At 37.3% G+C, this 13,765-nt stretch overlaps 1 protein-coding gene across 1 annotated transcript; it reads right to left on the reverse strand.

Annotated features, from left to right (window-relative positions):
- Positions 1-3,900: 3,900 nt before the first annotated feature.
- Positions 3,901-13,051, reverse strand: TFPI2 (tissue factor pathway inhibitor 2). The gene is made up of 5 exons (XM_075828755.1): positions 12,807-13,051; positions 11,494-11,670; positions 9,618-9,797; positions 5,196-5,369; positions 3,901-4,128 (listed from the first exon to the last, which is right to left on the reverse strand). The coding sequence occupies exons 1-5, from the start codon at positions 12,895-12,897 to the stop codon at positions 4,073-4,075; spliced, it is 678 nt and encodes a 225-aa protein (XP_075684870.1). The 5' UTR covers positions 12,898-13,051; the 3' UTR covers positions 3,901-4,072.
- Between the last annotated feature and the right edge of the window lie 714 nt (positions 13,052-13,765).

Here is a 13,765-nt window from a genome sequence, read left to right on the forward strand (position 1 = left end):
GAAATGATTAGCCCTAAACAGATTATTGCAGCCTGTTGAAGTGAATGGAGTCGCAATAGAAATTGCAGTCCATGCTCAGCAGCGTTGCGGTTTCATACAGTCTAGTATTTTATTTTTATGTATTTATTTCCTGTTGCTTATATAGCGCCTACATATTGCACTGTACAGATTGGCATCACTCACAAGCTAAATCACACGCACACTATCCCTAACCAATCAGTATGTTTTCCGAGCGGGGAGCAAACCCAAGAATCCAGAAGAAACACACACAGATATAGGGACAAAACTACATATGGATTTTGTCCTTGGTTGGATTTGAACCCAGGGCCCCGATGCCGCAAGGTAACAGTGCTAACCACTGAGCCACCAAACGGTAAAAAACTACAGCTCTCTGCATATTACAGTGATAACAAAGTAGGGTCTCTGCCGACATGAGCTGGTCAAAATAGATAGAGGAATAATATTAATAACAATATTAATCTTTATTTATCTAGTGCCAACATATTCCCTATTGCATGTAATGCATGCATGGACCAGGTCAACCAGAGCGAAAGAATTCTCTTTGTGAACTATCCTCTGCTCTGGCACATAGAACTGGGGCGGGACAAGCTCTATTGGTGCCAAGCCAGGGATTTCAGAGAGCGCCCCCTTCCCCGCACCTGGTCCTGCAGTTCAGCATGATAGCGGTCTGATGGATAATTCTTTATTTAATTCCATTTTGTCCCCTTCCCCACCAATCGCCAGTGTTCTTATTTACATCACATATTCCCTATGTCCCTCCACACATCTGCAGTTCTCAATGCAGGGCCAAATGGGCACCCTACCATGTATCAATAGTGGGGTCTGCAGGCATCTGAAGTTCTTTCTCTGGCTCCATCTCCTACCCATTGACCCCTAAATTAATGGTGCCCAAGCTGGATGCCGACCACCTACCACTCCTCCCGGACATATGGAATGGGGCTGTCGTTATGAGATATTTCATTTAAGACAAGGTTGACGACATGAGTTTTTAGTTTTTTTCTTCTTTGAGAGGACCACCGCTGTCCACGACCATTTTTCATTGTAATTTTAAGTGGTCATCTCTAAGAGGTTTCACTGCCCTATGAGAAGACGCAGCTCTCTGGACAATATGGTTATGAGTTGCATTAAAATAGGAAGAGAAGGACCAAAAACAAATAGATGGAGGCAATTAAAGATAAACATGAAGAAGCCCGAAGAAACAAGCAGGGAGGACATACTGAGGAAGCACCATCCTAAATATCTAAATTGACCACACAGCACATAATAAATCGAATACAATTTTGTGTCCTCTAATTATTATTTATTTCATGCGTAGCTGGGGGGGCAAACAGGGCATTTGCCTCGGGTGCTAAGTGCCAGGTGGGTGCCAACAAGCCACTTCGTCTTGGTCAGGGTAGATATAGGACTAGGCAGCAAACTGAACCTTTGCTCTGGGTAAAAGAAAGCCTAGCTACAGCTCTGTGTGTGCGGACTATATTCTTAGTGGCAAGTCTCGAGATATGTCAAAATTCTCTTAAGGTCTGCCAAGAGTGAAGAATCGCTTTTCTAAAGTTGACCGATAAGCCTGTGAAAAAGAAGCCATTTGATCATAATCCAGGGGATCATTGTGGATGAGAAGACGTTTAAAGACAAAAAAAAAAAAAAAAAGCATCCTCTTGTCCAATTCAGGTTAAGTGGGCTGAGCTGCAATACCGGACATAATCAATAGTTATGAGTGGCGCTGTTTCCTGGTAATAGCAACCATACTTTGATAACCTCAAACAGCCCCTTTAAGAAGTTGTCCGAGTTTATAATAAATGTCACCTATAAGTGGACATTTTACAATAAACTTATATATGATCCTTATGAAAAAAAATTACGGCTTTTTTACGTCTCCCTGGATGGCTACTGCCTCATGTCTGTCAATAGCAGTCAATGTGGCATCTAAACCCCGCGACCGCAGGGTTCCGTTGGTCGTCATCACAGCCTGGGGGGCCTAATGAAGGCCCTCAGGACTGCCATAGTTTTACACCTATTAAGCCGTGCCGGACGCAAGGCTTAATAGATGCCTGTCAGAATCACAATATACTGCAATACTTCAGTATTGCAGTGTATAGTGTAAGTGATCCGATGACCGCTGTTCAAGAGCCCTATGGTGGGAACTAGTAAAAAAAAAAAGTGAATTAAATAAAGTTTTTTTCATATATAAAAAAATGTTAAAGTTCAAATAAACCTCCCTTTTCCCCATTTTCCTTCAAAAGCAATTATAAATAACTGGTATCGCCACGTCTGTAAAAAGTCTGACTATTACAATGTAACAGTATTTAACCCGCACGGTGAAAGTCGTAAAAAATAAATAAATAAATAAAACCATAAAAAACTTCAGAATCTGTGTTTTTTTGGTCACCTCATCTCCCACGAAAAATGGAATAAAAAGTAATCAAAAAATCTCAGGTACCCCAAAAATTGTACCAGTAGAAACTACAGCTTGCCTCACAAAAAACCAAGCCCTCAAACAACGGAAAAATTAAAAAGTTATGTCTTTTGGAAGGTGGGGAGGAAAACACAAGAATGAAAATCAGAAAAATGGCTGCGACGAGAAGGGTTAGTAATAATTTTTTATAAACATAGTTTACAAATTTGTTTGTTTTTTCATAAAATGGACCCTGATATCCAATAAACAAATATTTTAAACCCAAATAAACCATTTTACTTCAATTAATGAGAGAGGTGGAACTACTCCATCAACAAAAGAAACACCATTTTCAGGAAGGTTTATCCTAAACTGGAAAATCCCCAAAAATCTACTTCAATAGGGATTGCAAAATGTTCAAAACCGTTTTATTGTCTATAGGGGGCAGTATTATAGTAACCTAAGAGTTAAAAATAACTAAGTGGGCTTGTAATGTGCTCAGTGTAGTTACGTCTCTTCTGATTATCCTTTTGGCATTATACAAAAAGCATTAACCAGCAGGGGGCGACATTGAACAGAGGCCTAAGCTCCGGCCAGTCAAAAACAATATAATAAAATATAGGAAAAATAAAAAAGTATTTACCATATGAATTAGGCATGTTTAATATTATTACATGTTTGACATTGGAATTTTTTTTTTCTTAATTTTGATCATCGGAAAAAAAAATTTCATCAGAAAAAAATATTTTATTTTGTTTTAATATACAAAACATAAACATTCAATTGAATGTAAACCCATCCAGCCCTATAGTGTAAAGTATATATACAGATGTACAAATATATATTTAAAAAAAAAAACATAACCCAAAAGTGCTGTTGTTTTTGGTTATGTGAAGTATTGAATTTTATCCAAAACTTAAAATATCAGTATTTTACTACATACAAAAATGTTCAAAAATGAATATTTTTTTTTTAGAGCACATAGTATACCGCTGGGACTCATAGCCACAGGGCCGGTGTTAGAATCCAAACACTCAAGCCAGTTCAAAATAGACCTGGACGTGTGTATATATACCCAGATCATTGCCCTATTGATCCGTCCAGATGAGGCGTATTATGACAGTATTGTAAATAATACAACTTCTGGAGAATTTTTTGAATTTTTTGATTGGCAAATTTGAACTAAAATTAAATATTAGCAACAAAAGTTGATTAAATTTGCAGGGCCGGATTTAATTGTGTACAGTTTTAGAGGCCTGGAGATCCGTACTGCCCAAATCGTAAGTGTAACCGTTTACTCATCCAAGGAAATGTATTATTAACACTGCCCTCTAGTGGCAAGGCCAAAAGACGGGTATATGACACACTATATAGAGATTTACTTGGCTTTTAATTTCACATTATACACTGCAGTATCAGTAGGACGTAGGTGTGCTTTCGTTTACTTAAAATCCCAACAAATTAATTATAAAAAAATTTTGCAAAAATACTTTACTGCTTAGAACTGCAAAATAGTACGTGGAAATACAATGTTCCAATTTTGGATTTATTGCAACAATATGCACGCTCTTCTCCGGCAGATGTATCCAAATAGTCTCAAGAAAGACAGAAAGTGCATTAATATGAACCTATTAAAGTGTTATCTTCCCCGTTCATCACTCAAGATTGCGTCTTCAGCTTGCGAATGCGATTCCTATTCCTTGGCTTTTTATTTCCTAAAAATCAATAATAATTGATAAAATTAGGGAACATATTTTCAATTTTTGTTTTGTATTTTTCGATTGTTTTTTATTTTACACTTTTATTTTGTTTCATGCCGGTTATCAGATATATGACATAACAATGTATTATTAAAAAAATTTAACATATATAAAAATTTTGCTCTGGATTTATATGGTTAGAGACACTAAACTTGGCATTTCAGTTATTGTAACTATAAGAAAAATCTCAAAAATTTCATATAATTTCAAATTGTGACAACGTGAATGAGGAGCCCTTAAAATTAGGCTCCTTAGACACAAGCCTAATGCTCTCTCTAGCTATAAATCCGGCCCTGGTTTAAAATAAAAAAAATAAATTAAAATATATAAATATATATTTTAACATAAGAGATTATTTTGTATAAAAAATAAAAAAAATAAAAAAAATAAAGAAATAAACTAGGATAATATTTGGTGTAATATATGTTAATGTGGTCTAGTAGTGATTCTTATGAAAGCAGAAAAATGGGGGTAAACTTGGTTCAGCTGCATATCATTATTTTTTTTTAATTTATTTTCCTGTTTTTTTTAATTAATTAAATTAGAATTGTTTACATTCATTTTCAGAAAATGTATTATTGCAAATACGTAAAATGTATCAATTTACAGATTTAAAAAAACTACATTTTCTGCCTTGGCGGTGATAATTTGACTTCGGCCAGGATCACACATGCAGTTTTGATGCAGTTTTTGGCTCAGTTATTATAACCGAACACAGGAGTGAACACCAGTCTTTTCTATAGACATTTCCTTTTGGATCCACAACTGCATCAAACTGTGTGTGATCCTGGCCTTACAAATACCATTAATTTAAGAAAATTCAAAAAAACTTTCCAATTAAAATTCGGAATCATTCTGAGAAAATATATTTTTCTTTTATTTTGTAGATCTCAAATTTATATTTTGATTATGAATCATTGATGCTACATCCTAATTTTTGCAATTAAACCAAATTATTTGAACCTTTTCTGCTCTCTTTTTTTTTAAACCCTAAACAATTTTGGTTAAATCTCCGCACACACCTTTCTTGCACACTTTATTACAATCTTCAATCCTGACAAAGTTGTTGGAGTTCCCTCCACAACCAGTGTATGTAAACTCTTCACAGGATTTGGATTCAATGTTGAAATAATAGCGGGTTACAGAAGCAGAGCATGATCCCTCATCCTTTGTGCTATAGCAGAAGCTGGGAGCATCTATAAACACAAAACCAAACAGCTACTATAATAAAAAGCACGAGTGCAGAAAGAACAGAAAATGTGAAAGGAAATCTATCTATCTATCTATCTATCTATCTATCTATCTATCTATCTATCTATCTATCTCATATCTATCTATCTATCTCATATCTATCTATCTATCTCGTATCTATCTATCTATCTATCGATCTCGTATGTATGTATCTATCTATCTATCTATCTATCTATCTATCTATCTATCTATCTATCTCATATCTATCTATCTATCTATCTCGTATCTATCTATCTCATATCTATCTATCTATCTATCTCGTATCTATCTATCTCGTATCTATCTATCTCGTATCTATCTATCTCATATCTATCTATCTATCTATCTATCCTCTATCTATCTATCTATCTATCTATCTATCTATCTATCTATCTATCACATATCTATCTATCTATCTATCTATCTATCTATCTATCTATCTATCTATCTATCTATCTATCTATCTATCTATCTATCTATCTATCTATCTATCTATCTATCTATCTATCTATCCATCTATCTATCTATCTATCCGTCTATCTCTCTCTCTCTATCTGAAATGAAGTATAAAAAATACAAAGATAAAAACATAAAACACAAGAAGGAACATAAAAACAATAGTTTCTTCTTAAAGGGGCATTCCCATCTTATACAAATATGGCATATTGTGCTTTGTTGTTTCCGTAACTACCAATCACTTCTATGGGAGTTATGGAAACAACGTAGCTCAGTGAGCTTGGCTATATTTCGAAACTCCAGGCCACCTCTGCGCTGATGCTCTGCCTGGATGTGTCAGTCATTGGCAGAGATTTGCATCTATTAGACATGTATGGCATATCCTGGGAATATGCCATACATGTTTAAGATGGGAAAACCCCTTTAAAAGGATTTGTCCATTTTGGTCAAACTATTTCTGTTAGAAGAGTCCCTGACAATCACAGGATGCCCTGCTGGGACAATCAGCAAGTATTCCGTTTCCCTGCAGCACCGCCACAGGGAAAAGAAAGTATTACACAGTTCCCAATGAAACAAGTGGACTGTCTGTGTAATACATGGACATGCCAGGTCTTCCAAAGGGAGAGACGCTCTTTGTAGCCTAAAAGTTGAGGGTCTTAAATAGAATTTTCTAATAATGGGCTTTAAAAACCAGACAACCCCTTTAAAAGGTAACTAAGCGTTCAGCCCCACCAATCGCTAAAATGAGCGCTGAGCCGCTTGCTTTCTATTCGGCTTTTCTTGGAAAGCCGAGCAGTTGGTGTACGGACTGAATAGAAAGTCTATGAGCCCCTACACCGCTACATCGGCTTTCCAAGAAAAGCCAAATAGAAACGTAGCGGATCAGCGCTCACACGAGCGCTTCCACTGCTTCGTTTTAGCGATCGGTGGGGGGTCTCAGTGCCCGGACCCCACCTATCAAAACTTCTGACACGTCACTATGACATGTCAGAAGTTTGTTGAATGTTTAGTTACCCTTTAAGTAAAATTTCACTAAATAATGATTAAGTAGGCGTAAATATTATTAGAAATTGCAGAAGTTTTGATTCCTTAAAATATTTTTCATATATTTTATAAGACAAGTAATACATCTACATTTTCTGTAATCTTTCTTCTCACTCTGCGGGTGACTATAGACTGAGTAATATCTTCTTTAGACAATTACTCATGCATGATAAATATTTCTACTGGCAAATTATGTGAACAAGACTTAAGTCAATAAGACTTATTTACCAAGACTGTAGCGTGCAGGAGAAATGTTCGCCAAATCTTCTACACAATAATAAATGATATTGTCCAAGCAACGCAACAAATCTAGTGGATGTGTCACAATCTCAATCTAGATAATGCAATAATACCCGTTATATGCTCATAACTCTGGCAGATATGTTATTGAGGGATCCAGAATGATGCATACATAATAGTGAGCATATGCAGTGGCTGCCTTAAAGTGGAACTCCAAATAAAATAAAATGAAAGTCAGCTCAATGGAACCAAGCACACCATTGTTTTTCTTGTGAAATTCTCGATAAGTTTTATGTGTCACATGGCCCTCTTCCCATTGAAAAAACTAAAGTTGGATACAAAATGGCCGACTTCAAAATGGCCGCCATGGTCAACACCCAGCTTGAAAAGTTTCCTCCCTCCCATATACTAATGTGCCACAAACAGGAAGTTAATATCACCAACCATTCCCATTTTATTTAGGTGTATCCATATAAATGGCCCACCCTGTATACTCCTTCGGACTACATTATAATCCCAATGTATACCCTGGATCCCTCTTGGCTCTGCTTATCACAAAGAGTGTGAAATCCCCACCGATGTTTATTGACCGATATCACACCCTCTTACAGGTCACCAATCTGTCATTTTGGTAGGGGGGGGGGGGATTTTAGGTGTTCCAGTTTTCATTATGGCACCCTATTGATGCACTGGTTTGAAGGAGTATTTCTTAGTGAAAGGAAATGGAATTTGCTATAGAAACATTATATATCTAGATCTTCACAAGTTTGGTTATAATCTGCAGTAGATGGAAACTGTCAGCATGGCTTGCCCCATAGAAAGGTTTCCAACATAAACAGATATGAGGCTTGTCCATATGTTTGGGGACCCCGTACAATAATATATTGGCCTGATTGTCTATTAAAAAAATATGTTGAGAGTGAGGTAATCATTATAGATGGCCCCCAAAAAGAAATCAATACAAAAATATTTCTCACCTATTGAGCTGTGCAGATACAATGCTTAGCTGATCCTTAGTGAGAATAATAGGCAACATTGCCCTCATGGCCCCTTTGCGGCTGGCTGCTTAGATGGCATTCGGACTACTGGTTGTACCAACTTTTTCATGGTACTTAAGTATATGGCGACTGCCTACACTAAACTAGAAGTGGTGTTAGATACAAACCCTAATGAAGTGTGTCGTATAAGTTGTATCAACAAAGAAATACAAAATAATCTGTTTGGTCAATCATTTTATAATACAAAGGATGTGAAACAATGATATTAAAAAACATCATCCGTCAGCATGTATACAAATATTATCACCAGGAGTTTTGGCAGTGGAAGTTACCCCCGGCTGCTTAAATTCCCTGCGGCGGCCACTACAGGGGAAATGCTGCCTTAATAATGAATGGCCGTCCATATAATACAAGGACGGATCGGGTCTACGAGAGTAAGTGCTGCTTGTTAGAGGCTCTCTACTTTGGCTCATAAAGTGGGGCTCCCAAGTTGGGTGCCCCTCTTCATGATGTCCATAAGCCCTAAGTAACCCCAAATTAATATTGTGTATAACAGATATATATATATATATATATATGGGATAGATAGATAGATAGATAGATAGATAGATAGATCAAATGCACTACAACTTATAAAAGCACAATGATAGTAAGAACACCACCACCAAGTAAATGCTCCCTGCTGATTGTTTCCAATTATTAGACCACAGAATTACCCATAATGACTATAATATTTCTACTGGAATTCTTACCATAAATGTAACCGTACACCCTGTTTGTACATGTATCAATCTATGGCTGTAGACAAAGTACGGTAATATAATTTTACTTGACCCCAGTTCCACAAGTAAGGGTTCCATGACCCCCCCCCCCCTTGACTTCCATAGATAGGATTTTAATTATTATTTTAGCCAAACATTAATTAATTATCAGGATTATATGTAATGAAGGCTTGGCCCCTTGAGAGAAAAAAAGCTAAAAAATTAAACCGTTGCCCTTATTTTGCTGCTTGGTCCACCACAGTCCCCATCCCGGGATAAGAGAGGATAGCTCCTGTTTACAACAACCCCCATCTCCTCTCCCATCTCATTTATGGTAGAAAGGTTGACGCACAGGTGACTACCGACCAATGAAAATTAGGGGCCACAATGAGTTTGGACTCTCTTCTTGGGCCAAATAGCAAACACAAGGGCTATTTTAAAGACTTAATAAAAAAAATGGTTTGGAATTTTTGGAAATGCCGCCATATTTTAAGTAATTTTATTTTTTTTGCTTGCAATCATTATCTTTATATTCTGGTATTTTTTATTTCTTTTAAATATTTTGTTCTACGTTTTAATAGATTTTTTTCATTATTTTACCTATTTCTAAAATTCTAATAATTGTATTAGGTTGTACACGTTACATAGTATTATGTTATATAGAGTAACCCTGTTTTTTTAGGACAGGACGATACCGCGGAGTGACATCACTTACTTCGCTTGGGAGCACAGGTCTCATGACAAGATGCTTCATCTCTGAAATTATTATCGTTTCCATAACAACCACTAAAAATAAACTTTTCACACTTCATGGTCTCCAGGTTGAAAGCAAAGCGCTTTAGGAAGGCCCGGCAACGGCCCGCTTCGGGCTCCATTCTGCAAATTTTGGGGACTTCTATAATTGTAATCAAAAAAAGTTATAGGTCAGTGGATACATCATGATCTTAATAAAAAAAATAACATGGAAATGCATAATTAAAACAGACTGATGTAGAAGCATGGCAAGAAGCAGAAAAGGGATCAGGAGGTCACTTGACATCTGGGATTTTTAGAAGAACCCAACTACCGGTACATGACATATGCTGACAGCTCCAGCATGACGTCATGATCCACCGGCCAACCATTCCATTAAAGTTTTTGTTCTCCTACCATTAGCCCTATTACAAATGCTTCAACTTAGCATAAAAGTTGGGTATCATCGAGTGCTTTAGACCTCACCCAACTCATCCTCTTCTTCTAAGGTCTTGGCTGTCGATTGAAATATTTTTTTCATAAACATAAATGCTCGAATGATCTTCAAGAAACACATCCAATCAATATTTACCCCAATCAAATTTGGCTGGAACGATCTACTGCAATCTAAAGGCCATGGAGACCTGACAATTGTTGACTGATCCAGCCGAATGCCCCTAAAGTCTATAGATTGCGAAAAGCATTTTTTGTTCATCAAGACTCAGCTTGAAGCCCTTTTTAGCGCACCCTTAATAATAAAATGCATTTTCATCAGCTAACATTGAAGGGAGGAAGAGGGGGATATTGTGGGCTCCCACAAATGAACTTCACCCCCATTTACCTTCTGGTAGGAAATCCAGTAATTTAAAACAGGATTGTCCAAACGAGACAACCCCATTAAGGGAAGGATGAAAAGAAACTGTGAAGTACAGGAACCGTCACTGTGACCTTCATAAGCAACCTCAAAATCACGTTTTTTTTTAAATTATTATTACGTTGGGCAAAAGTCTCCTATTTTTATGGACGGTCCTTGATTGTCTAGGAAAATATGGACGGTTGTCAACCCTGCACTTAAGAATAGATATAGGGAAAAAATTAAATCAATCCCTGCCAAAAGAAGAAAATTTCAAACCTATGTAATAGTGCCCCATCCATGAAGTGAGGACCTCGCCTAAGGCGGCACCCCTCCCTGACTTGGGGACAAGAATTTTAGACCAACCTTTCCAACTTTTTTGGTGGGATGAGGCACCATTTCCTTTTCATCTCGGCAACTAAAAGGCTAGAAGCCCCCCACCGAGTCATGTGCTAGAATACTTTGGGCATAACAGAGGAAATCATTCAGGTGACCAATAGTTCAACTTTATGAAAGAAGGGTTTGAATAACACAGTTTAGGTTATTTCAGAGTGACTAATCATCAACTTCTTCAGCAAGTCACCTGCTCCCCTCTCAGCTTTGGTTGGACTTCATTATCATGTTAGATTTTGGGGCCCCAAGAGGATCATCTTCTGATGGACCAACCAAACCCTGTATAAAACTTTAAAACTCCAAAATACCCAACATAAAGCATCAAACAAAACAGAGGATCATTTATAAAATTTGTGCAACAGGGACCAGCCATGACACCCATGCGACCAATAGTATCCAAAATTCCAGCGTTAGGTCGTTAAATAGAGATGGGGTAACTGCAGTAGAAGTTCAGTTGATAGACACATGGATACATGGTGCTTTATGGATTGCTAGATCCTAAACTCCATAGGGTGCCCTCACGGTTTGTAGGTAGCCCTGCAGAGGTAGCCCAAGCAGGTTAGAAGGTTACGGTTTTGTATGCCTGTCAATGGGACACCCCCGAACAACTCACTTTTGATTTTCCAGCACATTTTTTCACAGTCCTCCAAGGTCTCAAAGTTGTTATCATTTCCACCGCAGCCTCCGTAGAAGAACTCCTGGCACGTCTGAGTGTATCGATCATAATAATAATGGGGTAGCAATGCTTTGCAGGTACCTTCATCCATGGGAAGAAGACATGTGGTCATATCTGCAAGGAGATCACAAATTCTTAGGAGGTTGTAGGTCATAGTAGTACACAGACGGAGCACAGTCAGCTGCTCAACATTCTCAGACAGAAAACAAAGAAGGGTCCATTGGGCAATCCTGCAACCTATGCCTCCAACATTATCGCAGGATTCTGGAGAAACGATAGGTTTACATTCCAGGATGTAGCAGAGCTGAGTATCATATAACTCTGCATGGTTTGTGGATTATCCTAATCTGACTACCAAATTACTAATTCATCGGGAGGTTCTCACTGACTTTTATTTGGGGTCCACACTTATTTGGGATATTAAAATGAATGGAAAACTGGTGGTGTAAACATGTGCTGCCATATGATGCCCCCGTGAGTATTGTATTCTCTCCCTGAAGCAGCGCTCCTAGGCAAGAATACCTCTGTAATAATGCATCTGAAGAAACATGCCACCATTTTTACAGATTACACATGAATCCGTGAGAAAAAAACCTCTATATACAATCGCAGGCACATTGAGGTACAGTACAAGCACATATCAGACTATGGGCAGCGTATTACGGACACTCGGATTACACCCCCCCCCCTTCTTTTTTCGATGTCATCCCGGTTTTGGCTACAAAACAGAGTAACCACATGGTGACTATACTGCGTGATCCCGAACCTTACTAACAATAATGCATCAAAAATAAGCAACAAATGTCTTCTTGACTTCCATGACGAACCAATTATCCCCTCCCCCTCCCCTTGAGTATTGTAAAGCATTCCAAGATAGGAATGTGTTTTCCAGCAGTCTCATATTTACACATGGAAGCGCAGGAAAGATCCACACACTGTGCTATTCTCCATGCAGAATATTCGGCTTGTTACAGATGTAGCAGAGCTGAATCATTTGACACATATCATGAAGGGTTATCTGTAAGATTGCAAATTAATTATCAGAACTATGTGATTATCCATGCAAAAGTTAAGTAACAAGTTCAGCTCTGCTGCTTCTGTACATGCACGACCGGAACCTTGTATCTAGAAATTTAGAAGGAAAGCAAAAGTAATCGAAGGCTTCAAATAACCCAAAACTTCCTTTTCTGCAGAGGCGGAGAAGTGTGGTTGCACCCATCTCCATGAATGAATGTCCCCATCCCTCTTACTTCTTGCTGCAGATGTTCCATCTTGGGCTTGGGCGATGGCATGCACCAACAGGGTGGCAGCAGCTAGGACCTGGGCAGCATAGAGTTGCATGGCTGTAGGAGACAACTTGGACTCTGAACTTCAGGCTGAGCCTCACCAAGACTTGTACAAGGCGGAGCTGGACAGACTCAAGTTCCAAGGGAACTTTTATACACAAAGATCAGAACAGAAGGCAGAAGTAGAGCAGAAGGAGTGGCCATAGTGACTCATCCCCTATGGGTAGACATCATCATTATCCCAACACTGCAGAGCTCTTATCCACTCTCATTATGCAAAGACCACGTGACGTCAGCCACAAGGGAGGAGAGTTTTGCAACAGTTAAATTTAGTCGAAAAAGTTATTTCACAGAAACCGCTCCCATAGGAAATGCAGAGAGGATTTCTCATAGGTTAAAGATGATAAAAAGGGGCAATTATTGCAATGGGGTATTTTTTTTTACACTGTTTAGTATTATTTTTATTTTTTAGGTTCGTGATGTGACTAAAAATTATGTAATGAAAGTTATGAAATGAAGGGAGTGTGAGATGTCAGAGAATTTGGAAATGTGATGTATAATGAATATGTAGGCAGAATTAATAAGTAAAGGGTTATAAAGTTTAGAATCCAACAGTGGAGTAAAGTATCTAAGAATTATTATGATGATTATTATCATTATTATTTATACATTGTTAGTATGCTGATATTCTTACTAATATTATTTAGCTATTATTATTATTTTTATTTGGCTATTATCATATTAGATCATGTCATTATTTTTTTTTATTATTATTATTATTTATATATTGTTATCATGACATTGATGTTATTACTATTATTATTATTGTATTACTATTATTATTTTAATATTATTATTATTAATAATAGCAACATAATAATATTAATAAGAATAATAATAAAATCATATTTTTTTACGTATAT

The sequence above is a fragment of the Rhinoderma darwinii genome, chromosome 5, assembly GCF_050947455.1.
Source record: "Rhinoderma darwinii isolate aRhiDar2 chromosome 5, aRhiDar2.hap1, whole genome shotgun sequence".
NCBI lineage: Eukaryota > Metazoa > Chordata > Amphibia > Anura > Rhinodermatidae > Rhinoderma > Rhinoderma darwinii.

Excerpts from the sequence above, each read along its gene's own strand:
- TFPI2 (XM_075828755.1), bottom strand. The coding sequence starts at position 12,897 with ATGCAACTCTATGCTGCCCAGGTCCTAGCTGCTGCCACCCTGTTGGTG. Across the intron at positions 5,370-9,617 it reads GACCTGTGCTCCCAAGCGAA|ATGCTCCCAGCTTCTGCTAT; the intron begins GTAAGTGATGTC and ends TTGTGTTTATAG. Across the intron at positions 4,129-5,195 it reads TAATAAAGTGTGCAAGAAAG|GAAATAAAAAGCCAAGGAAT; the intron begins GTGTGTGCGGAG and ends ATTGATTTTTAG.